The sequence below is a fragment of the Lissotriton helveticus genome, chromosome 5_1, assembly GCF_964261635.1.
Source record: "Lissotriton helveticus chromosome 5_1, aLisHel1.1, whole genome shotgun sequence".
Taxonomy (NCBI): Eukaryota; Metazoa; Chordata; class Amphibia; order Caudata; family Salamandridae; genus Lissotriton; species Lissotriton helveticus.
Window position 1 is genome coordinate 4,162,327 of NC_136065.1, and position 25,610 is coordinate 4,187,936.

General features: G+C 48.0%; 1 protein-coding gene across 1 annotated transcript in view; it reads left to right on the forward strand.

Moving 5' to 3' along the window:
- The window catches only part of LOC144754044 (proteasome subunit beta type-8-like), a 145,146-nt gene extending 131,175 nt beyond the window's left edge, over positions 1-13,971 (forward strand). The window contains exons 4-6 of the mRNA XM_078641556.1: positions 8,810-8,939; positions 12,297-12,501; positions 13,698-13,971. Coding sequence (XP_078497682.1) covers positions 8,810-8,939; positions 12,297-12,501; positions 13,698-13,786 — 424 coding nt within the window. The 3' untranslated portion in view covers positions 13,787-13,971. The remainder of the gene's footprint in view (positions 1-8,809; positions 8,940-12,296; positions 12,502-13,697) is intronic.
- The last annotated feature ends 11,639 nt before the right edge of the window (positions 13,972-25,610 follow it).

Sequence of the window (25,610 nt, forward strand, 5' to 3'; positions counted from 1 at the left end):
TGATTCCAAGGGCACCCTTGTCTGGCTCACATGTGACATCAATAGGATTTGATGGTACGCCCTCCACCAACCCCTTGTCGAAACTGATCCCTTTTGACCTAGATACCAATATCATTGACACGACATTCCGTCTCTCCTCCTATACCCCAGACGCCATTATGGGTCTTGACTTGCTGAAGCATTTTCGAGCAACTATCAGGTGCTCGCCCGACGGAGTCCGACTTATCCTATACGATAACCCCAGCCTACTCAGATCTTGCCCTTCACGACACATGTACCCCGCAGACATGTCCCTACTTGATACGTTACCCGCGCACTTATGGGCGAAAGCTGACTCAGACGTAGGACGAATGATGATAGACCCAGTGCATGTGACTGTACAACAGGATGCGACCCTACCGAAAGTACCCCAGTACAAGATATCACCAGAAGGCGAGAAAGCACTGATTGAAATAATACAGTCACTAGTGGACGCAGGAGTAGTAGAAGAAGTAGTAAGCAATATATCTGCAACAGCCCAATTCTGCCGATCATCAAAAGACAAGGAGAGGGAGATGAGAAAGCGTACAGCTTCATTATCGACCTCCGAGAGATTAACAAGATAGTCGTGCCACAATACCCTGTAGTCTCTGACATCACCACCATCCTGACCCTGATCCCGTCCACCGCCACCACTTTCACCGTCATTGACCTAAAAAATGCCTTCTTCTCCATACCCATTCACCCAGACAGCCGCTACCTCTTCGGATTCACCCTAAAATCCAGTTCGTATAGATTTTGTAGAGCACCCCAGGGGTACACCGAAAGCCCAAGTATCTATAGCCAGGCACTCAAACGACAGCTAGATGCAGTTCAGTTACCGGACGGAGTGGTGTTGATACAGTATGTCGATGATTTCCTTTTAGCAGCCGACACCACTCCACTTGCAGTCACAGCCACCATCCAGCTCCTACGCTTTCTCGCAGAGAATGGTCAAAAAGTTTCCCGAAAGAAGTTGCAGTTTTGTAAATCCCAAGTGACATATCTAGGACACCTCTTATCGAAGGAAGGGAGGAAACTCACACCTGACAGAATCCAGACTATCCCAGACACTCCCATCCCTGACAGCCAAAAGCAAGTCCGCTCTCTGGTAGGCCTCACCTCATTCTGCCGACAGTGGTTGCCGAACTTTAGTCTCATTGTTAAGCCCCTACTCTCCCTTCTAGCCAAAGATGTCCCCTTTCCCCTCCCTTGGACCCTGAATGCCATACCTCTGTCAAAGAATTACGAGACGCCCTTTGTTCGGCACCCGTTCTAGGAACCCCAGACTACGCCAAACCTTTCTCCCTTTTCACACACGAAAGGGAGGGATGTGCATTATCTGTCCTGAGACAATCAATTGGCCCCAAACAGCGCCCTTGCGCTTACTTCTCAGCCACTCTTGACCCCGTAGCCAGAGCATTACCAGCTTGCCTACGAGCTGTTGCAGCAGCAGCAGTTACGATACGACAGAGTGAGGGAATTGTGCTTTCCAACCCCCTTACAGTATTAGTACCCCATGCTGTTGACACCCTCCTGAATCAGACCAAGACCCAACACCTGACTAGTGCACGACTGACCGGATACGAGTTGACTCTATTGGCACCACACCTTACCTTGAAGCGATGCACTACTCTGAACCCGGCTACATTGTTACCACTGCCAGAAAACGACCCTAATGTAACTCCACTACATGACTGTGACCCTTACTGACGAACAGACCAAAAGTAGAGTAGACTTCCGAGACACTGCCTTCCCAGAACCTGACGGAGAACTATGGGTAGATGGCTCGTGCATCAAACTCCCCGACGGCACCACCTCAGCTGCATATGCCGTCACCACAGCCCAAACCATTATTGAAACCGCCCGCATTGCCCAGCAATCCGCACAGGCGGCAGAACTGATTGCCCTCACACGAGCATGTATTTTAGCAGCAGGGACAACAGTAAACATTTACACGGACAGTCAGTATGCCTTCGGCGTAGTTCTCTATGTTGGGCTCCTATGGAGAGAAAGGGGATTCCTGACCTCGCATGGCACACCGATCTTACATGGAGATCTAGTCTCCACCCTGACTGAAGCAGTCCTCCTCCCCAAGAAGCTAGCAGTAATCAAATGCCAGGCACATAAGAAAGTAACGGACATTATAGGACAGGGAAATGCATTCGCTGACATCACTGCCCGAGCCACCGCTGAAAACAGAACGACGACACAAATGTATGTGACCAGGTCACAAGCAGAGAAATGGACAGACGCTAGGACCACTATAAGAGATATCCAACTGACGAGTACACCACACGAACTTACTGAATGGGCTCGGGTGGGACTTAAAGACGATGAAGACTGCTAGAGGACAAAAGACAAAGACAAATGGCTGCTACCTAACGCGTATCTGATCACTATATTGACCATGGCACACTTACCCGCACACATAGGATCCGCCCCATGACTGAACTGATTACTAGAGTATGGCATAATGACAGAATAGCAGATTCAGCAAAACGCCTAGTTCAACAATGCATGGTATGCCTACAACACAATCCAGGGAAGGGGACGGTAGTACCACAGGGAGGGTTTGGAGTCCCTGACCATCCCTTTGAAATCCTTCAAATGGATTACATTCAGTTAGAAAGGTGCCATGGTCTAAAGTACGTCCTAGTCATTGTATGCGCATTCAGCAAATGGGTGGAAGCTTACCCCACTCGTGACAATACTGCCACCACTACTGCAAAGGTGTTATTGAAAGAGTTTTTCCCACGCTATGGCCTTTGTAGAATTTTATGGAGCGACAATGGCCCCCACTTCGTAGCCGAAGTTATCTAACTCATATTGAAAGGGTTGGGAGTAAAACAAAAGTTCCATGCATTTTTCCACCCCCAATCTGCGGGCCTGGTAGAAAGACACAATGCCACACTGAAGCTAAAACTAGCAAAGATAGTTGCCTCGACAGGACTGAAATGGCCTGACGCCCTCCCACTGGCATTGCTATCAATGCGCTCCACCCCAACCAGACCCCACTTGACTCCGTACGAGGTTGTCTTTGGCCGGCCAATGAACATTTGGGCCGTGCCGAAACCAACCTCCATCCATGATGTCCCAGACATTCTAATGTCTGATTACCTGCATAACCTTACCAAAGAACTAACTGTTATCCATCAACACGTGCAGCAAGCCATACCAGGCACATCCAGGGGCCCCAAACACGACATCAAACCTGGAGATTATGTTTTGATCCGGAACTTTCAGAGATCGAAGAGTCTGGAACCCAGGTGGACGGGCCCCTGGCAAGTCTTGATCACCACCCGGACTGCACTTTGAGTGGAGGGGAAGAAAAATTGGCACCATGCACATAACTGTAAAAGAATATCCCCAACCCTGACGACGAACGAAAACGTGGACACCCAAGAAGAGCTCCTGACCAGAGACACTCGAATTGGCAGAAATTCCCGATCCCACTGTGCCATCCAGAAAAGGGTACAACTTGCGACGAAAGGAGAGTGTTTCGTCAAAGCAGACCACTAACTGAGTCAAAAATCTCAGAGCGGTAGCTAACACTACAAAGGCTACCAGGAGAGACGCCAGACAAAGTATGTGGTCCTGCCCGCCACCGAGCCTCTTGAAGGTGATGGAAGATCCTGGACAACCGAAGACCCACCGCAAAGACCCCAAGACTGCCGAGCTGCATAGCACAAAGACAATTGTACTTTTCATTTCATCCCTCCTCAGCCTCTTGCTAATGATCACAGTTTGGATCTTGGAAGAAAGTGCTCCCGGTCACAAAACAGTGATACCCACTATGCAGCCCACCACCAAGAAAGAACATTATCTGGTCTCACTGTCACCCCATCTCCGAGAACGACGCAAAGAATTTTGGAACAACTCCTTTGTACAACTGCTGCATCAACACAACCTTGCTGCCAATGCCACAAACTGTTGGATCTGTGGGCTGCTACCACATGCAACCGAACATTCTATTCCCTTCATCCCTTCACCTTTCTCCGTTAATGGATCCTGCCTTGCCTGGCTGATGCTCCTGCAAGAGAGCTACAAAGACAATGCTACATCTGGTGGAACAATCACACAGTTCTACATTGAGTTCTGGCTGAACAAAACTGGGAAAACCTCTGCTCCCTTTTGCCCTCTGACCTCAAACACAACCTTTCAAATGAACATTCCGGAAAAAGAACGAATCGAAATGCAAGTGTTCAACAACCCAGCCAGACCCACCTTCTCATATCTGCGGAAACAAACTGCTGCAACTCTGACTGTGGCCCTATCTGTGGTGAACGTCTCAGGCCTTGTTTGCATTGAAGGCCGTGGGACGAAAATCGTGGGCCACAGTTCCTGCCTCATAAAAAGGACTCTGAACACTGCCGATCCCCCTTCATTTGTTGCATCACCAAATATGTACTTTGTCTGCGGTACCAAAGCTTACACCTGGCTCCCAAAAGGCTGGGGGGGCATCTGCTACATTGCCTTTGTCCTTCCTCCAACGTATGTAGCACCAGCCAACCATGACAGACAGAAACGCTCAAAGGACACAGAGCAAGAAGACTCCACCACATCACAGTTCCTCGATGCAGCAAAAGGACTCATTCCTCTGTGGGGTCTGATGGCAAACAGTCGAGCCATCCGACATCTGACCCAAGCAATCGAAACAGCATTGAGCATCACAGCCGGCATCCTCACAAACAACACATCTGAGCTACAGGTAGTCTGCCTGGTGGCCCTCCAGAACAGGCTTGTTTTGGACGTGGTACTAGCCGATCATGGAGGAGCATGCTGCATCATCGGTGCCAGCTGTTGCACCTTCGTACCAGATAATTCACCTTCCGTTTACAAAGCTATCGAACACCTTCACCGACTGGCATCAGAAATCCACCAAGAGCAAGAAGGCTGGACACTTGGAAACTGGTTTTGGAACACTTTGAAAGACTGGGGTTGGAAACTACTGATGATAATATTGGTGCCAGTTTTTATAATATGTGGTTGATGCCTGGTGATACAATGCATACCTCCTCTCTGCTCTCTTTTTATGAACTCTATTTGCCCTAAGACTTTGGACACTAAAAATGAAATGATGAAAATGTCATATGATCTACAAATACAAAATATGATGAACATTAATGTATATTGACAAGTTGGCTAGGATATGTTCAAAGGGAGGACTGTGGAATATTGGATTACGATGTGAACACTACCGGCGCCATCTTGTCCGATCCTAGGCTCGTACGAGCGCGTAAGGGGCAGCCATCTTAGACACCATGGTCTCTTCGTACATTGCCGATTGCCTGCACATCTCCCTGACCTCGCTATCATCCCCCGCGCGCTGGCAGCCCCAAGCACACATGCTAGAGCCAATAAAGCATCCTCAGCGTGACCCTGCCCCGGAGTCACTTCCCGTGTCGGACCCACATGCCCTTTCATCTCTCGCGCTCGAACAGACCCCTTTGATAACCCCTTCTCCTACACCTGGTTGTGCGACCCGATCCCAGACCATAAACAGACCCTGCGGATACAGTTTATTGCCCCCGTACAGTAGAATCTCGCCTCCCATCAAAGGAGCCGGAATTAATCAATGCCACAACCCCATGAGATCCGACCGATTGTGTGTATTTCAGCTCCAGCCGGAATGTCCAGCTGCGCGATAGCCATCACCTATTGAGATCGGGGTGGGGAGGAGGGGGTCATTTACCGTGTGAAATATGTGTGGGAAGAAGCCTAAAGCGGGGATTCTAGAAATGGTTAACATACATCAAAGTAATGTCAGGAATATGTTACACTGCAATAAAGGATTGAGATTGTATATAAAAGGCCAGACCACAGAGATGCAGTTAGAACACCTCGAGACGACACCCTGCTTTCCAATTTCCAGCGCCCGCCTCTTTATTTGATAATTACCGATTGAATTAGAGGCGACTAACGCCAAGCAGTGCTTGAGGATATCTGGGAAAAATCTGCTTGTTCAACAGTTGAAAGTATGTGACGGCATTGAGTTTGTTGCCTAAGGTTGTGATTTTGTCCGTGAAGAAAGAGGAGAATTCCTTGGATGATATTAGAGACTTGCGAGTTTCTTTCAGTGTTTTAGCCAGTTTATTGGATTGGTGTTTGACCAGTACAAATAGCTTGCGGGGTCTGTTCTGAGCGTTGCCCAGTTCCGATCTGAAGAATTCTTTTTTTGAGTTGAGGATGTTCTTGTTGTAGGCGGTTCTCGTCTGGCGGAGAAGTTTTAGATGAGCGTCAGAGGGGTGCTGTCTCCATATTCTTTCAGATTGCCTGAGGGATCTCCTCTCCTTGTTGATGGATTCAGTGAACCATGGGTTTCTGTCTTTGATTTGTGTTCTTTTTTGTTTTAGTGGGGCTAGGTCATCCAGAAAGATTGATATAGTCGCTGAGTAGTGATCATTAAGGTCTCTGATCGTTGTGATATTCGAAGGGGGTGGGAGTTCAGATATACAGTGGGCCTCCAGTACCCTGTGGTCGAGGTTCTTGGTGTCTCTGACCCAGCATTTGGGAATCACCAGTTACGGTGCCGTTGTCTTGTGAGTCTTGGGTAAAAGGAAGGCAATGGTGTGGTGGTCAGACCAGTCGCATGGGTCTATAGAGATAAGCTTGACTGTTGATTCCTTAGAGATTATCCAGTCCAGAGTGGCCCCTTTGAAGTGAGTTGGGAGATAGCAGGCTTGGGTCAGGGCTTGATCGGCCAGGAGGTCTTTAATGGCGTTGACATGAGGATCCTTGGGAACGTTCCAGTGCAGGTTGAAATCACCAAGGAATATCTCTTTAGCGTTGGAGGCGATCTTAGTTGTGATGATTTCCAAGAGGTGATCCGTGAAGGAGGCTGGTAAAAGATGTGATGGTTGCACAGTTGGGTTGAGTTGCTGCAAATGGAGAGGGCGAGGTATTTGCAGAAGTCAGTGGTATCCGCCATAAGGTCTGTGACAAGGAGTTAGAGCGATAGATGCAGCCGATGCCGCGTCCTTTCCTGCTGGATTGTCTGATGAGTCTAGCAATGTTATAGTTGGGAGGGAGTAAGAGGTCCAGGCATGGAGATGAGGGTTTGTTGAGCCATGATTCTGTTAGAATTGCTAGGTCAGATTTTTGTTCAGGATAAGATCGGCAATATTGGCGGCGTGCTTAACTGCCAATCGGCAGTTGATTAACAGACCAGACAGGGAGGGTTAGGGGGAGTGTCAGGAGTCGGGGTGGACTGGTGTACAGGCGCTAGGTTGCTTTTAACCACACTTCTGTTACGGATGGTAGCTGTTCTAACTCCTTACCTCTAGTCCAGCAAAACTGTCCAACTACCTGTCCAGCCCATGAACTTTGAGCTCATTGAAATGGTCTGGCACATGACATACGCCCACACACACTTGTCCAATAGCATCTTGCCCATGATTTCTAATTCCAAGGACCTGATGAATGCTTTCTCCTGCCCAGGCCTGCCCCTGGCCACATAGAATTGGCCATGAGCTCCTATAACGCATGATCTCTGACATTATTCACTTCTTCCATATGTCTTGTTTAACATGAACTCTTGACTGCACAGAACTGTCGTATACCTATTTTAGCCTATGATCTCTGCCCACAGACTGGTCCAGCACCTGCTGCAGCTCAGCCATTGACCATACACACCTACCCACTCCCCATCCTATCTCATGTCCTCGTGTCCCGTAACTATCCTATCACGGCCCACTGCATGACCTCTGAACTCATTGAGCTGTCAGTATCTTTTGCTGCCCATCAATCATGGCCCCACAGAGAGATCTACCACTTTTTTCTGCTTTTGACCTCTAACCTCCTTGAGATTATCAATACCCTGTCCAGCTCCTGACCTTTGAATCGGTTGATCTGTCTAATAACTCTACAAGCCAACACATTGTCTCACTAATAGACCTCAAATGCATCTCCCAGTCACTTACCTCCGACTGAGTTGAGTCCGATGCATATTCGAGTCGTCAACCTCTGACCCCAGTCAGTTGTCCACTGCCTCTTCCAGCCCATGACCTGTGACTCTGTTGAGTTGTCCAGTATCGAGCCTACAGACCCTGGTCCCAGAGAACTTCCTAGAACAATGTATTGACAATGACACCTGGCCCACAGCGCACTGTCCAATACCTCTTCTGCCTCAGATCTGTACTCCTATAGATCAGTTCAGTACCCTCTCAGCCTTTAACATCTGACACTGCAGATTGGCTCAATAATGTTTGGTCTCATCGCACTCTTCGAACCTAAGAGCTCTCTTTTGTCCCTCATTATCGCTGACCCCACATACCATTATCTGTGGTCCCTAAAAATGTAACCAACATCTCCTATAACCCGTGATGCTCAAGTCAACCTAATGAATTCATTTAATCTGTGCCACGGAGCAGTCCAATATACCGTTGAACTCTTGACCGCCAGCCCCATTCTGCTCAGATCTTTTTTAGCCCATAAACTCTGTCTCAACAAAACTATTCAATACTTCCCCCACCCCATTGAATCGTACTCTGCCTTTTCCTACACATGATCTCTGACCCTACAGAAGTCTCCAATGGGTGACCTCTGACCTCATTGGGTGGGCTAGTACATATTGTGGCTGATGCAACCTGACTCCAGCGGCTGCTGTTTCCCTGGTCCTTTGACCCTGCATCCTTGTTGGGTGTCCCCTTGAGCCTTTGGCCTGCCCCGCCCATTTCCTTGGTCCAGATGTCACAAAAGCAGAATTGGGGTGTTATCATGAGCATCCCTAGTTTGCTAGTAGCTCCCCTGGCACCTAACCTTCACTGATTAGTTCCTCTCTCTTTCTCAGGCTGTACCAACTGCGCAACAGGGAGAGGATCTCAGTCTCCGCCGCCTCCAAGCTGCTCTCCAACATGATGTGTGAATACCGCGGCATGGGGCTGTCCATGGGTAGCATGATCTGCGGCTGGGACAAAAAGGTGAGTGGAGGGGACAGTTCCATGAAGCACACAGATGCTCTAGGGAGTCCCCTAGGAATAGATGGCAGGCTGCTGGCTGTGGAACAGTGACCCACTGGATGGGGGTCCGGCCCAGTTTTAGTCCTGTCCATGGATTAGAATCAGGTATGAGAGTTAAAAGATGAGCCAGGTATGAGTTTGCTGTGATTCATTTGTTGTATTCTTTAGGTCTCGCCTGGCGATAGCAGCGCATGCGCTGCACTCGCCATGCAAGTGCCTTTTGTTATCGATTCTCTGAAGGCTTTGCATGCACACGTTGGGATGGACAAAGACGGCTGCTCTCGCCATTTGTCCAAACATAACAGAATGCGCATGCACGTATGGACAGTGGGCAGTCCGACGCCATCTTTATTCCAAGCTTTCCATTTTCATGGCAACTCGTCACACTGCCTTGTTTTTATAGTGCGAACTTCACCTGAAGGTATCGGGTATCAGAGCACCTTACATGAACACCAGTTGCGCTACACAAGGCTGTAACTTTTCTTGGCAACGCTGCCTTGTTTTAATTCTTTCTTTACTTCTTCTTGTGCCTGTTTGTCCAGGCATCATCCCTTATTTGATTGTCACCTATAGTGCCTTTTTTACGCGTCACCATCAACTTTTACCTGTGTGCCTGCTATGAAAATTGATCATGTTTATTATTATTAACCTATTTTTTCATTGTAAAGCTCTCTTAACGCCCTTCTTGGTCCACGTTCGTGCTATAGAACACTGGCAAAATAAATAAACAAATAAAATTCCCGTAATGTATGTAGCGCTTTCAGCAGTGTTAAAGCCCTTCTTAACTTCTAACCGGCTGCCACGCACCACAATGAGAACCATGTTGAATCATGTGAGAAGCGTGCATCTTCATAGGGCATCAGCCACGTTAAACCTATTGTGCGGGCCGTGGCTGACCAAAGAGGCTGACCAGATCTGACGGGCTAAAGTCGGACATCTTGACATCTTGGTGGAGAATGTTTCCGGATTGGCTGGTACAGTTGGGATACTGTTCTTCAGCTACAAGACGAGGCTGACTCTTTTGGCTTTCATGCCTATTCCACAGTGTTCCACCTTCCTATAGGCCGCTCATGTTTTCTACAGATCTTTGAGATACGAGTCTCCGAATCAACCTCTAGTGGTGTGGGTGGACGGATGCTAAAAAATAAAATGCCTTCGGACATGTGGTCCGAAAAGCTCTTCACAAAGTCCTGGCAATCACCACAAACAAACACGCTGTGTGCCATCTACAGAGTAAAATACAGTGCTGAGCAGATGTAATTTATTGTCCACAGAAATGAAATGAAATTACAGTTGCAATAGAGCAAGCCGTCCAGGTGCGTAAAAGGGGTAGTTGTGTGCATGTATTTGTGGTGTGCGGGTGTGTGTGTGCGCGTTTGTTGTGTGCCTATGTGTTCATAAGTGCGTGCGGTGTCTCCAGACTCTGCTATCTGCTCAATCTTTTCAGAGTGAGCGGTCTGTCCAGAGCGTGAGTCTCTTCCAAGTGTGCCTCTCTTCTGCTACTGGCAGCCCCTCGCCTCTCTTCTTACCCGGGGGCACGATTCAAGAGAGTGCAGAGAAGTGATTTCAAATGAATTATTCTTTGCGTGTCTCTGCCTGGGGCTCTCTCCTGTGCAGAATCGCCGGCTGTTTATGGATGCATTGCACTTGTGCGTGTGCAGGTATGAATGGTTGTGTCTGAAGCAGGGCTGCGTACATGCTTTAGATCTTTTCTTGTGCAATGGTTACATGTCTTTACGTGCGTATGTTTGCACGTGTGTTTTATGTGCTTGTCTATTTCTGCTTACTTTATTGTGTAATCAAAAATGCAATAGGTCTCGCCTTTTATTAAGTTTTTGCTTTGCTACACAATACCATTAGCAAAGCAAATGTCTTAAACTTAATCAAAGGCGAGACCTGTTGCCTTTTCAATGCTTGTTTTTTTGTAAGGTGTCTTTCATGGGAGTGGTATGCTTACAACAGCTGCTCTTCTGAATGAGATGAAACCAACCTAGAACCATCCAAGGTGTTCATCAGGGAGGCTAAAATCAATCCTGCAGTGAACCTAGTGCGGTCTTTTGAAATCTGAAAACAGGTGGGATCAGAGAGAAAATAGAGTGTTATTAAACATGTATACTGGTAGAGTCATCAGTCCCTGGGGCGGTGTCTGTGGCAGGTATGCCTGTGTATTACTACTGTCGTGCGGCCAACATCTGAACCAGACCATCAATGAAATAGGAGTACAAGAAGCTTGGCGTGCAAGCATTGGGAAACAAGCCGTGTATCAAGTAATGCAGATTTCAGTCAAACAACTCACATATTTAATAGACAAGAACGCCTTTTCCGTAAGATGACATGTCTGGACAATGATTGATTCGTACAAAAACTGATGTCCCAGGAGTATCTCACAGTTCACTTTTCGCAGTCAATAAAACACCAGTTCATGCAGTACAGATTTGGAAAATGGGAAACAAAAGTTCTAATCCCAGATATCAAATCAAGAATGTTGACTATGTAAATACAAGGAAGAAATCCTGGTACATATTTTCTGTGTCTGCCCAAAGTTCTTGAAAGAAGTAAAACATTTGCTAAAAGAAATTTTCAGAGATCTAAAAACGAAAACTTCCAGGCAAGCAGCAATTTTGTGGCTAGCCCGAGCTTCAATAGCACTCATTCCCTGAGGTGTAGCATTTGTAAAAGCAAACATAAAAGCAATGGAACAATGAACACAAGGCACTTGTACTATTATAAAGAAGTACCATTGGGGAACAAAATCTGCAGAAGTTGTAAGAACAAAGTATTATTGACTAGAAGTTCTGCAATGCGCCGACACTTCAAACCTAGGGGTTCAGACAAGGCAAAAGGGAATAACGGCCTCAATCACAGAAAAGAAATCAAAAGAGGAATTAATTTACACACCAAGTATGGAAATGAGACTAGGAAGGAAAACAACTACGTCTCTAGATAAGTGATCTAAAGAACATTCAATTTGAATAATAAGTATTGAAGTAAGACTTATAAGACTTATGTGGGGTACTATTAATGAGGTATAGATTGGTAATTTAAAAGATGGCCGCTGTAACAGTAGGAACGTAAAAAAGGATGAAATGTCTATCTTTGATAGAAGTGTCTGTATGACCTTCTGGAGATTTCAAATATATTCTTTTTAAATTAAAACAACTTGAGAAAATAGTCAAGGTCTATATTTCAGAGTGGCAGTAAAGAAATTGATTACGTTTATGACATGCAGTGAACAAATGTTTGTGTAATGGTTTTTATTGACTATACACTTAAAAAAACATTATTATATTATCAACACCCGTCTGTCTTCCTTCCTAGGGCCCTGGGCTATACTATGTGGATGACAATGGGACGCGTCTGGCTGGACCTCTTTTCTCCACTGGCTCTGGGAGCAGCTACGCCTACGGGGTTGTGGACAGTGGCTACCGATACGACCTTACAGTGGAGGAGGCCTATGACCTGGCCCAGCGAGCCATTTGTCACGCCACGCACCGGGACACCTACTCTGGCGGTTACGTTAATAGTGAGTTATATATAACAGTTCCGTCTGCTGTGTGACCCGGATCCACTGTGCATTGCCCATTTATTGACCAGGGAGGCACTCAATCTGGGAAGTTTGCAGCTTACAACCCCTCTTCTGACCTTGAAATGGTGACAGTTTCCCTTGCACGAGGTTGGCCTACCTTTATGATGTATGGTCCGTGGCCTCTTTGGAAAGTCTGCTTGACAACGAGCACTAATTTCACCATTGCGGCCTAAGAAGGGCCCCACTCTAACTCAGGATGAGTTATTTCTCATCAGACTCAAATCTCTCCTTCCTGGCCTAGGACTCACCTGTCCCAGAAGGTTTCTCCCTCCTATTGCAGACTGCACCTCCCCATCATGGCCTTGGAAAGGGGATAATGTTTATGTTGAAGACAGCCTCTCTCTTTGAGATTCAAATCTCTCCTTCCTGGCCTAGAAGGACTCCCCTGTCCCCGGAAGGTTTCTCCCTCTTAAGACAGGCTCTCTCTTTGAGATTCAAATCTCTCCTTCCTGGCCTAGGACTCACCTGTCCCAGAAGGTTTCTCCCTCTTAAGACAGGCTCTCTCTTTGAGATTCAAATCTCTCCTTCCTGGCCTAGAAGGACTCACCTGTCCCAGAAGGTTGCTCCCTCTTAAGACAGGCTCTCTCTTTGAGATTCAAATCTCTCCTTCCTGGCCTAGAAGGACTCACCTGTCCCAGAAGGTTTCTCCTTCTTAAGACAGGCTCTCTCTTTGAGATTGAAATTTCTCCTTTATGGCCTAGATTAGACTTCAAACTATTCTTGATACCGTTGCGGGGATTCTGTGTTGTCCAGTGTAAGCCCTCTCTGCTCTCCTCTACCCTTGGCAGTTTGCTCTTTTACCATGTCTATGTTGTGTCAGGCCATAGAGCGCACTCCACCCTTGTGGCATGGGATGGCGTATCTCAAATCTAGAACAGGAGCTGACTAGACCTTTCTGCCTTCTTGTCGCTTTTGAGAACACGACTGTTACCCATGTCTAAACTGTCTCTTGTCATGGATCCTCCTCTGGTACCGTGGCCTGAGATAGCTTCCATTTATTGATCTTACACTTGTCTCTCCTTTGTTTACCCATGCATAAACCCCCTGTGATCACAGAGTCCGCTCTCCCCTAATGCCCTGGGCTGGCTCTTCCATGACCATGTCTAAGCTCTCTTACACCTTTCTGTTCACAGTGTACCACATGAAGGAAGATGGATGGATTAAAGTCTGCAGCAAAGACGTCAGCGACCTTATGTACCAGTACCAATCCGAGAAACTCTAGATTAAAAGAATGCGGCCCCTTTGCCCATCTACAGAGCCTGGATCCAAGACCTGATAGAGGGAAACCTCGGATATGTCCACACACTTTCCCCTGCAATACTCTGAAAGCTGATCCATAAAGCACATGCAATTCTTTCTAAATCTATTTACCACACATTTTAAATAAAGATCAACGAGTCAAATCTTCCCATATGTCACTGTCTATACTTTTGATACATTTAATTTGGATTTTGCAGTGCGCTATATCTCAGGAGATGTTTGACTTGCGTCACTCAACCAAAGTGCATGGCCGGGTTAAGGGTCGAGCTGGTATCACATCCAAAGCAGATATTCAATTCCCTAACTCCCTGTCTCATAGCGGCAGAGCTGAAAGCGATCACAGTGGTTTCTCAGTGGTATATAGAGGACTCAATTTAAATGTAGGTCTGGCCACCATTGGAAGACGAGTAACATTGTGGGGTAACCACATGATAAAGTGAACACGTTCTTTTGTGGGCAGTCGTAGTACTCATGGGAGTCCTGGCACTGGTGAGTATTTTTGTTATTGTTGGGTTTTCTTGTCTATGGTGAGTACTGAGGTATATTTGACGCACTTAAGGGCAGTCTTGGCATTGGCAAAGCCATTGATATTACGTCATGGCACTGGTGAACAGTCCTTGTGCAAGTGAGTACTTTAAGCATTTAAAGGTAGTTATGGTGATAGTAGGTACTCCTAGAATGGGTGATGAGTTAGATTCCTAAAAGCTACTTTTGCTATAGTGTTGGGTTTACTCATGACTGGTGTGTACATTTCACAGTGGTGGGATCTGAAAGCTTTGGTAGGTGCCCATAGCATCAGTGGATACTCTTGACATTGGTTGGTAGTTATGGTATTGGTGAGTACCAAGAGCACATCTCGATGTCCTTGTTGGGCAGTAAGTCCGCGGCATGACTCTGAAGAGCGGGCCCTCTGTCCATGTCACGTTTCCTAAGTATTTTCTATTTTGTCAGCTTCCCCCAAGTAAACCCTGCAAACTCAGTGAAGAGCCACCTAGTAAATGGACTGAGATCCCAGAACGCTGCTCTATGGTTTAGGGGCTACCAAATGCTCCCCGTTTTAAGAGTGTCAGTCTGTGACGGGCCAGGCTCAGGGGCGTCGTCTGAAGTGAACAGGCTCACACCAATATGTCGAAGATGGGGTTTTATTTTCCGGTAGAGTCGACGTTTTACCGTCGCCAGGGTCGGTAGGATTATAACAGTATCCAAATAAAGACAAATAAAGAAAAGAAAGCAAGGTCCTGTCTCTTCCTAGGACAAAGTCTTAAATGTGCTTTTCCTGGATGCGGTATTCAAAGCTTTGAGGTGGGGCAGTCCTGGGACTCGGTTCTCCCGCCTTGGTCCTCACCCGGGCTTCTTCTTCCACTAGCGGAGACTCGAAAGTAACAAAGAGAAAGAAAGAAAGAGAACACGTGTCAGTTTCTAGGACACAGTTGTTTACCAGAATAGGGAAGGGGGTGTGACACAATTCGGTGTTTGTTTTACTTATTCTACTCCAGGGCGTGCACGTGAGGGAAGGAGGGGAAGTGTTGGGAAACGGGAAGCGGCTTGGATTAACGGAGGACGCTGACACTGGCCACAAGGTGTTCAGGGATCCTCTCGTCCCCGCCTTCCCACCCAACCCGCAACCCGGCTCCGTACCTGGGAGAGCCACTCTCCTCCAGGAGAGTGACTGGGCGAATAGCGGTACCGTTGGCCTCCTGGCACCTCCTCCGGTGACGTCTTCTTCTCCTCTCGATTTTCTCTCCATCCTGGTCGTCCTCCTCTTCTACGCACGTCCTCCTCACTCGAGCTGCGACTCTCCGACTCTCCCTCCTGCCTGCTCGTCTCTACGCCTCTTGCTTCCGTCTTTTCCCTGTCAGCGGGTCTCCTGATTGGTTGGTCTCTGGTGACGTCGTCAGGCGGGGCTTTACCAGTCAGTTCAGGGATCTCCTTAAAGGTATATGCGCCAGTTTCTGGGGATTCCTCAAACCAGACTGCCTCTGTTCCAGCTTCCCAGGTCTCTGGCTGAAATGAAAGGAATCGACAGTCCTCAGCGGGGGCAGACCACCATTCCCTTGCTTCTGTTCCCTCTGATTCGGCATATAACGAGGTAGGCAAGTCTGACCCGTTACACTCCCCCTCCCTTGCATTCTCCGTCCCCTGGAGAGGTCTTATCCGGGAGAGGAAATCAGCATTCCCGTTCTCGAGTCCTTTCCGGTGTTGTACAGTGAAGGCGTACGGTTGGAGACTTAAAAACCATCTCAGCACCCTGGGGTTTTGCCTCTTATTTTTACTAAGCCACTGTAAGGGGGCGTGGTCTGTATAGAGGGTGAATCGTGTGCCCTCTAGGTAGTAGTTCAGTTTTTCTATAGCCCATTTAATGGCTAGGCACTCCTTCTCTATGGTGGGGTATTTTTGTTCTCTGGGGAACAACTTCCTACTGATAAATAGGACTGGATGTTCTGTCCCTTCACTAGAGAGTTGGGAAAGTACTGCACCCAGCCCATGGTCTGAGGCGTCTGTTTGTAGGATAAAGGGCAGGTGATCTCAATACCGGGGCCGAGGTAATGGTGTCTTTCAGGGCTTCAAAAGCTTGTGAGTTTTCAAGGGAGGGGTTGGTCAGGGCCTTAGTCTGGGATCCCTTTCTTAGTAAGTCAGTCAAAGGGTTTGCGATTTCTGAATAGTGTGGGACAAACCTACGGTAATATCCCAACAAACCCAGAAACGCCCTAAGCTCACGTTTTGTGTAGGGAAAGGGGGTCTCTTTTATGGCTCTCACTTTTTCCTCTTGGGGTTCGATCATACCTTGGCCCAATACATACCCTAGGTATTTTACTTTCTCAAATCCTACTTTGGATTTTTTTGAGTTTACATGTAGGCCGGCTAGTGCAAGACTCTTGAGTACTTCTTGTAGGTTTCTCATGTGTTGTTCCCAGGTGATACTAAAGATCACAATATCATCTAGGTATGCTGCTGCACAGTGTTGGTGTTCACGGAGTACCTCGTTCATGAGACGTTGGAATGTAGCAGGGGCTCCGTGTAGACCAAATGGTAATACATTAAACTCCTATAGACCCTCAGGAGTGGAAAAGGCGTTTTTTTTTGTCAGACTCTCTTAGTGGGACCTGCCAATATCCCTTTGTGAGGTCTATGGTGGTAATGTAGGTGGACTTTCCCAGTTTCTCTATCATGCCGTCTACCCGGGGAATGGGATATGTATCAAAACGGGAGATGGCATTGAGAGCCCGAATGTCCATACTAAAGCGGGTGGACCCGTCTGGCTTAGGGACCATGACTATGGGGGAATTCCACTCACTCTTGGATGAGCGGATCGCCCCTAAGTCAAGCATATCACGTACCTCTTTTTTAATGGCTTGTTTCCTTGCTGCTGGTATGCGATAGGGTTTTTGGTTAATGGTTTTGCCCGGGACGGTATCAATGGTGTGTTCTATCAAGTCGGTTCTACCTGGTAGATCTGAAAAGGTGGAATCGTACTCTTTTAGTACTTTTTTCAAGGTTTGGTGTTGTTCTTGAGTCAAGTTGGGATTGATAACCAGTGCCTCGAGGGTAATCTGGGCTTGGGTGAGATTCACCGCCTTCAGCAGGGGTCCTAACCCTTTTTTTAGGAGATTGATATGGTAGGTCTGCACCCTCCCAGGTCTGACTTGTATCCTATAACTGGTTTTTCCCACTGTACCTACTATCTTATAGGGTCCCGTCCAACTGGATTTAACTTTACTAGCAGAGGAGGGGAGAAGGACCAGGGCCCAATCCCCGATGTTCAGTTTCCTCCATTTCTTTCCTATATCATAGAAATGTTTTTGTTTCTGTCTGTTTTTCTCCAGATGTGTATGGGCAAGGTCTCTAAGTTTCCCTATTTTGGAGGTGAGTTGTTGTGTATACTCGAGGAAATGATGGGCCTCCTCCTCCTCCTCCTTCTCCCATGCCTCTTTCGTCATGTCTAGAAGCGTCCAAGGCCTTCGCCCGTAGAGCAGCTCAAAAGAACTGCACCCCAGACTGCTCTGTACTTGACTACGGATGACGTAGAGAGCCAAGAGGAGGAGCTGATCCCAGTCTCTTCCCTAAACCACCAACATTTTCTTTAACAATCTTTTTAGGGTGCCATTATAACGCTCTACTAAGCCGTCTGTTTGGGGGTGATAGACCGATGTTTTAATGTGCTGAAGATCAAGTACTCTACAAACCTCCCTCATGAGTTTAGAAACGAAGGGTGTACCTTGGTCGGTAAGAATCTCCTTTGGAAATCTGACACGCGAAAACATTTCGATCAGACGATCAGCAATAAGTTGAGAGGTCGGTGCTCTTAATGGGAAGGCCTTGGGATAACGGGTAGTGTAATCCACCACCACTAGGGCGTATAGGTGACCCTTTCTAGTTTTCGGGAGGGGACCTATTAGGTCCACGCCCATCCGGGAAAACAGGGCCTCTATCACCGGCATAGGCTGTAACGGTACTGGTGGAGGTTTGTAGGTGCTCATTGTTTGGCATGTCTCACATTCCCTACAATACTTCTCGACATCCCTATAGACCCAAGGCCAATAGAACAATCGTAGGATATTAAGGGTGGTTTTCTCTTTACCTATGTGTCCCGCGGTTATGTGGGAATGTGCAAAAAATAGGATTTGTTCACGGAATGCAGCAGGTACTAGCAATTGGGGCTCTTTCTTGTGGTCCGCTAAGCAGTACAACAAACCCCCGTTTCCCATAAAGAAGGGTCCTTGTGTGTGTACTGTTTGCCCTTCCTTGTATGAATACTGCGAGGCATTTTTGAGAGAAGGGTCATTAGACTGGGCAAACCTAAACTTTTTATCCATCACCCATGGCTCCTGAGAAAGAAGAGCTGGACAGGAGCCCTCCTCTTTTGCAGGTTGTTCTTTCCTGACTTTATTGTGTAGGAGTGTTTTGAACAATTCTAGGAACTCGGTATTGTCCGTCCCTCAGTTCTTCTGGGAGGTGACTCATTACTCCTACATAGATATAGTATGAGTCTTTCTCCTGGGTGCTTAGCTGGATAAGTGCCACGGGATATGTCTTCACATCACCGTGTACGCATCTGATGTGTACCACTCTTCCTGCTATGATTTGGTCTGCTTGTATGAGTTCCAGTAGGACCACGGATTGCTTGCAGCCTGAGTCTAACAGTGCTTTAACCGGTCTTTTGTTTATCCTTACGTGAACATAAAAGGATGGACCGCATTCTTCCGAATATAGGACTGCTTTTGGAAGGTATCCGATGTCCATAGGTTTGTCTTCGGTCATCCGTTTGGGGCAGGCTCGCGCTATATGTCCCCACTCCCCACATTTGTAGCACTGGGGCCCTTTTGGGGGCGTGAGTTCGGGGTTTTTTCCCTTTGCTTTTGTTACTTCCATATTATGCTTGGCTCTTACGAATTTGCCTGGGAGGGGTCGGTATAGACGGTCAGTTTCTGGACCCCCGTGCCAGGGTTGGGCTCTTGCAAACGTGGCTGCCATTTCCATTGCTTCTTTGGTGGACAGGTTCGCATGCTGTTTTAGCCACCGTTGGGAGTTAAATGGGACCGCTTCCAGAAACTGCTCTAGATATATTTTATCAAGTATTTCTTCCTTTGAACACACATCCGGTCTCAGCCATTTATCTGCAGCAAATTTTAGTCTGTAAAACAAAGTCTTAGGGTTCTCCCCTGGGTGCCCTTTCTCCCGTCTGAATCGGACTCTGTAGGCCTCATTGTCGAGTCCCAAATGATCAAGGATCACTTTCTTTACCTCCACATACGGGGTGGTCCCCAAAGGGTTTGCTACCTGATAGGCAGCCTGGGTGTCTCCTGTAAGCAGCAGTGCTAGAAAATAGGGCCATTTTTCCACCGGCCAATTACAGGCCCTGGCCGCCCTTTCAAAGTTCAGTAAAAAGGCGCCTGGGTCCCCCCCGGTTATAAACTTCTGTAGGGCTACCCCAGTGGGGTTCTGTTGGACCGGACGAGCATATGGCACGGACCCCGTGGGGTTATCTGCAGTGATTCTCTGTAGCCCTTCCAATCGCGCCGAGATGGTTTCTTTAAAGGCCTCTCTATCGGCTTGGGATGATGTAAGCTGGCTTTCTACTGCCCATCCCAGCTTATCCTGGGCCTCAACAATGTGCTTTATGAGGGATTCCATTGTTATCAATGGTTGATTGCCTGCATTCTCCACCATGTGTGACGGGCCAGGCTCAGGGGTGTCATCTGAAGTGAACAGGCTCACACCAATATGTCGAAGATGGGGTTTTATTTTCCGGTACACTCGACGTTTTACTGTCGCCAGGGTTGGTAGGATTATAACAGTTTCCAAATAAAGACAAATAAAGAAAAGAAAGCAAGGTCCAGTCTCTTCCTAGGACAAAGTCTTAAATGTGCTTTTCCTGGATGCGGTAATCAAAGCTTTGAGGTGGGGCAGTCCTGGGATTCGGTTCTCCCGCCTTGGTCCTCACCCGGGCTTCTTCTTCCACTAGCGGAGACTCGAAAGTAACAAAGAGAAAGAAAGAAAGAGAACACGTGTCAGTTTCTAGGACACAGTCGTTTACCAGAATTGGGAAGGGGGTGCAACACAATTCGGTGTTTGTTTTACGTATTCTACTCCAGGGCGTGCACGTGAGGGAAGGGGGGGAAGTGTTGGGAAACGAGAAGCGGCTTGGACTAACGGAGGACGCTGACACTGGCCACAAGGTGTTCAGGGATCCTCTCGTCCCCGCCTTCCCACCCAACCCGCAACCTGGCTCTGTACCTGGGAGAGCAACACTCCTCCAGGAGAGTGGCTGGGCAAATAGCGGTACCGTTGTCCTCCTGGCACCTCCTCCGGTGACGTCTTCTTCTCCTCTCGATTTTCTCTCCGTCCTGGTCGTCCTCCTCTTCTACGCACGTCCTCCTCACTCGAGCTCCGATCCTCCGACTCTCCCTCCTGCCTGCTCGTCTCTACGCCTCTTGCGTCCGTCTTTTCCCTGTCAGCGGGTCTCCTGATTGGTTGGTCTCTGGTGACGTCGTCAGGCGGGGCTTTTCCAGTCAGTTCGGGGATCTCCTTAAAGGTATATGCGCCGGTTTCTGGGGATTCCTCCTACCAGACTGCCTCTGTTCCAGCTTCCCAGGTCTCCGGCTGAAATGAAAGGAATCGACAGTCCTCAGCGGGGGCAGACCACCATTCCCTTGCTTCTGTTCCCTCTGATTCGGCATATAACGGGGTAGGCAAATCTGACCCGTTACACAGTCGTGTCCAGGTTTTGTGCAACTGGCCCTGATAGCGATCAGTAGAATCCATTCTAGGCTCCTTTTGTATGTGGCAGCTTGAAATAGTAGATGGCTTTACTTCAATCTCTTCCCCACTGAGACAGCTCTGGTTTGCAGTGGGTAAAGGGGTCCCTGACAGTCATCTTCTGTTTTGATTTCAACAGGTTTTATTGAAATTTTGCATATAGAAAACATATGAACATAATCCAATTAAAGGATCAGAAAAGGAAATACAAAATAAGCCTACTCACATGAAAGGTCTGTCAACGTTCAAAAATACAAAGGGGTGGAAGGAAATCATATACAAAATTATATTGAACATTGTGGAATGGTCAGAGAGGATTGTAGTAAAGTGGATGCGCCCAAAAATGCAGACCCCTGTGCAGTCATGCTACTTCAACAGAACAACCCCCTGAAGTGGTAGCTTGATCAGAGTACAGATTCTCATGGGCAGGATTTCTGAATACCACACTGTCCTGGCAGGAGAAATAGCAGGCAGGAAGGCCTACAGGAGTCCGAATTCCTCTTTAGAGCGAATGTGTCTTTGAGTGAGAGGCCCTTGGGAACTCCAATGCCCATAGGTGCAGAGATTGTGCATTCTTGGTGGTGACAAAAATGAGAGTCGAGGTTCTCCCCATTGATGGAAGTGTGTAACTGTTAGCCATGGTTCACTGAGTGTTGAAGGTTCATTAAGTGTTGAAGGTTTATTAAGTGTTTGTCTGCCCTGGTGTTTAGAGATCCCGCCAGGTGGTTCACCAGCAGAGAAATTCTGTGGCAGTCCAGCCGCTTCCAGAGGCGTAAAGCTTCCTGCCACAGGACCCAAAAAACCTCAACCCATCCAGCTTGTTGCAATATCAAATGGTGGTGGTGTCAGTGAGCACCTGCTCCAGCATTCCTCTGATGAAGGGCAGAAAGGCCTGAAATGCCAAGTGAATTGTCTTTACCTTCAACAAGGTGATGTGTCTCTGATCTCCACGTCTCACATATGGCCTCTGCAAACCAGAAGCAATGCATTAGTCAGCGCTGTCAAATCTGGGTGGGATAAGAAGAGTCGACCACAAATCCAATTGTGGTCCAGCAGCCACCACTGCAGTTCGTTTGCAGTCTCCTCCAAAATCTGCGTACAATCAGAGAGATTCTCCAGGCGCTGAGCCCACTGGGATTTTAGGTCCCAAAGCAAAGCCCACTTGTACAATCTGGCATGTTGAACCTTTGGATGCAGGAGACTAACAATCCCAGCAGCCTCAGAGGTGGTTGACAACTGCCTGGGATGGGCTTGCTTTTAACAACCATTCCTCAAAGTAGGGGGAGACCGATATCCCCAAGCTCTGAAGAAGTGCTGTGACCACCGCCACCATTTTTGTGCACACCTGAGGGGCACTAGTGAGGCCAAAAGGAAGCACTGCAAACTGAAAATGCAGCTGGCCCACTATAAATCACAGGTAGCACCAGTGGGCCCGCAGGGCAAGAATATGGAAATAACCATCCAACATCAACATACAGCCTCCAAGGTCAAGGACAGACAAGGCCTGGGCTAGGGTGAGCATCTGAAACTTGTCCTTCCGAAGGAAGGCGTTTAAAGAGCAGAGTTTTGAAATAAGACAAATAACTCCATCCTTCTTCAGCACAAGAAGTGGTGGGAGTACCAGCCGGATCCTACTTCTGGGTTCGGAACCCTCTTAATGGCTATGCACTTCCTGCTTAAGATGGACATGCGGTCCTCTGACAGCCGTCGTCATGGCAGTGGAAGATGTGGCAGAGTCGAAATGAAAGGCAAGGCGTAGCACCAATTGACAATTTGTAGGACCCCCTCATCTGATGTAGTTGCTTGCCATACTTGAAGGAAATGCTGCATCCTGCCCCAACAGGGTTAGTGTGTGCTGTGAAGGACACACAAAAGAAGTTTTGCACATGTAGCAGCTGTGCTAAGCTGCCCGTTGTCACTGATGCCCGGGGCATTGTATTTGTAAGACACTGTATTGTCCACAAAAGGGCTGTGAGACCTGTTATATTGGAAGCGCAGTCTGACTGAGGTGGTAATAGAAACCCCTCTCGTAGCTTCTATGAAAGGGAAATTGTTGATGCGATTTTCTGCATGTGTGAGACCAGCTCAAGAAACGTGCTGTGGTCCAGCTTTCTTTAAAATCTTCCCAGGCGGAATCCACTTTCTCGCCCAAATGGCGAGTGACAGCAAATGGCATGTCGATCAAGGATGCTAGGCTATCCCCAGAAAAGCGCCAAACTCATACCAATCGCCTGACCTAAGCCACCGGTTATGTCAGAAACAGAGAGGATCACAAAATTTGCAGCTTTGTGACCATACTGGATAACTTGAGTTTGGGTCACCCAGAGGGCTTTTGGAACTGCAGGTAAAACTTAGGCCACCGTGCCCCATAGGGCATAGGAGTAACAGCCCAAAAGACAGAAGGCGTTTACTGATCACACTTGCCAAATTTCTGTATTCTTTTAGAATCACAATCAGGTGGGATGGTGGGGTCCTGGGCGAGGCAAGGGATTTACATTAGTGGCAGATTTCCGCACTTCCAAGCTCACCGGCATCGGATGTTGTGTAAAGAATCAGCAAAAAACACAGTTGATGGACAGAATGTAGAACAATGTCATACATTCACCCCAGTACAAGGATCTGGGCCTAAATCCATCGTTTTTTTGCACTCCACACCACCCTGGGTTAGACACTGGCTATATGTAAATCAGCTCTGACCCTGTGCCTCTTGGGAACAGTCCAGTCCGAACTACCAAGCCATGTCTTTCCCAGACCGGAATCAAGCATCCAAGGACCGGTTTCTGGCTATCAGCCTTCATCAGCCTGGATAGCTTGACTCCAGTGGTGTGGAGAGCCTGGGACTCACGTCTGAGCATCCCCAGCCCACTCGGGGTGAAATTGCAAAAAACACAGTTGATGGACAGAATGTAGAACAATGTCATACATTCACCCCAGTACAAGGATCTGGGCCTAAATCCATCGTTTTTTTGCACTCCACACCACCCTGGGTTAGACACTGGCTATATGTAAATCAGCTCTGACCCTGTGCCTCTTGGGAACAGTCCAGTCCGAACTACCAAGCCATGTCTTTCCCAGACCGGAATCAAGCATCCAAGGACCAGTTTCTGGCTATCAGCCTTCATCAGCCTGGATAGCTTGACTCCAGTTGTGTGGAGAGCCTGGGACTCACGTCTGAGCATCCCCAGCCCACTCGGGTGAAATTGCAAAAAACACAGTTGATGGACAGAATGTAGAACAATGTCATACATTCACCCCAGTACAAGGATCTGGGCCTAAATCCATCGTTTTTTTGCACTCCACACCACCCTGGGTTAGACACTGGCTATATGTAAATCAGCTCTGACCCTGTGCCTCTTGGGAACAGTCCAGTCCGAACTACCAAGCCATGTCTTTCCCAGACCGGAATCAAGCATCCAAGGACCGGTTTCTGGCTATCAGCCTTCATCAGCCTGGATAGCTTGACTCCAGTGGTGTGGAGAGCCTGGGACTCACGTCTGAGCATCCCCAGCCCACTCGGGGTGAAATTGCAAAAAACACAGTTGATGGACAGAATGTAGAACAATGTCATACATTCACCCCAGTACAAGGATCTGGGCCTAAATCCATCGTTTTTTTGCACTCCACACCACCCTGGGTTAGACACTGGCTATATGTAAATCAGCTCTGACCCTGTGCCTCTTGGGAACAGTCCAGTCCGAACTACCAAGCCATGTCTTTCCCAGACCGGAATCAAGCATCCAAGGGCCGGTTTCTGGCTATCAGCCTTCATCAGCCTGGATAGCTTGACTCCAGTGGTGTGGAGAGCCTGGGACTCACGTCTGAGCATCCCCAGCCCACTCGGGGTGAAATTGCAAAAAACACAGTTGATGGACAGAATGTAGAACAATGTCATACATTCACCCCAGTACAAGGATCTGGGCCTAAATCCATCGTTTTTTTGCACTCCACACCACCCTGGGTTAGACACTGGCTATATGTAAATCAGCTCTGACCCTGTGCCTCTTGGGAACAGTCCAGTCCGAACTACCAAGCCATGTCTTTCCCAGACCGGAATCAAGCATCCAAGGACCGGTTTCTGGCTATCAGCCTTCATCAGCCTGGATAGCTTGACTCCAGTGGTGTGGAGAGCCTGGGACTCACGTCTGAGCATCCCCAGCCCACTCGGGGTGAAATTGCAAAAAACACAGTTGATGGACAGAATGTAGAACAATGTCATACATTCACCCCAGTACAAGGATCTGGGCCTAAATCCATCGTTTTTTTGCACTCCACACCACCCTGGGTTAGACACTGGCTATATGTAAATCAGCTCTGACCCTGTGCCTCTTGGGAACAGTCCAGTCCGAACTACCAAGCCATGTCTTTCCCAGACCGGAATCAAGCATCCAAGGACCGGTTTCTGGCTATCAGCCTTCATCAGCCTGGATAGCTTGACTCCAGTGGTGTGGAGAGCCTGGGACTCACGTCTGAGCATCCCCAGCCCACTCGGGGTGAAATTGCAAAAAACACAGTTGATGGACAGAATGTAG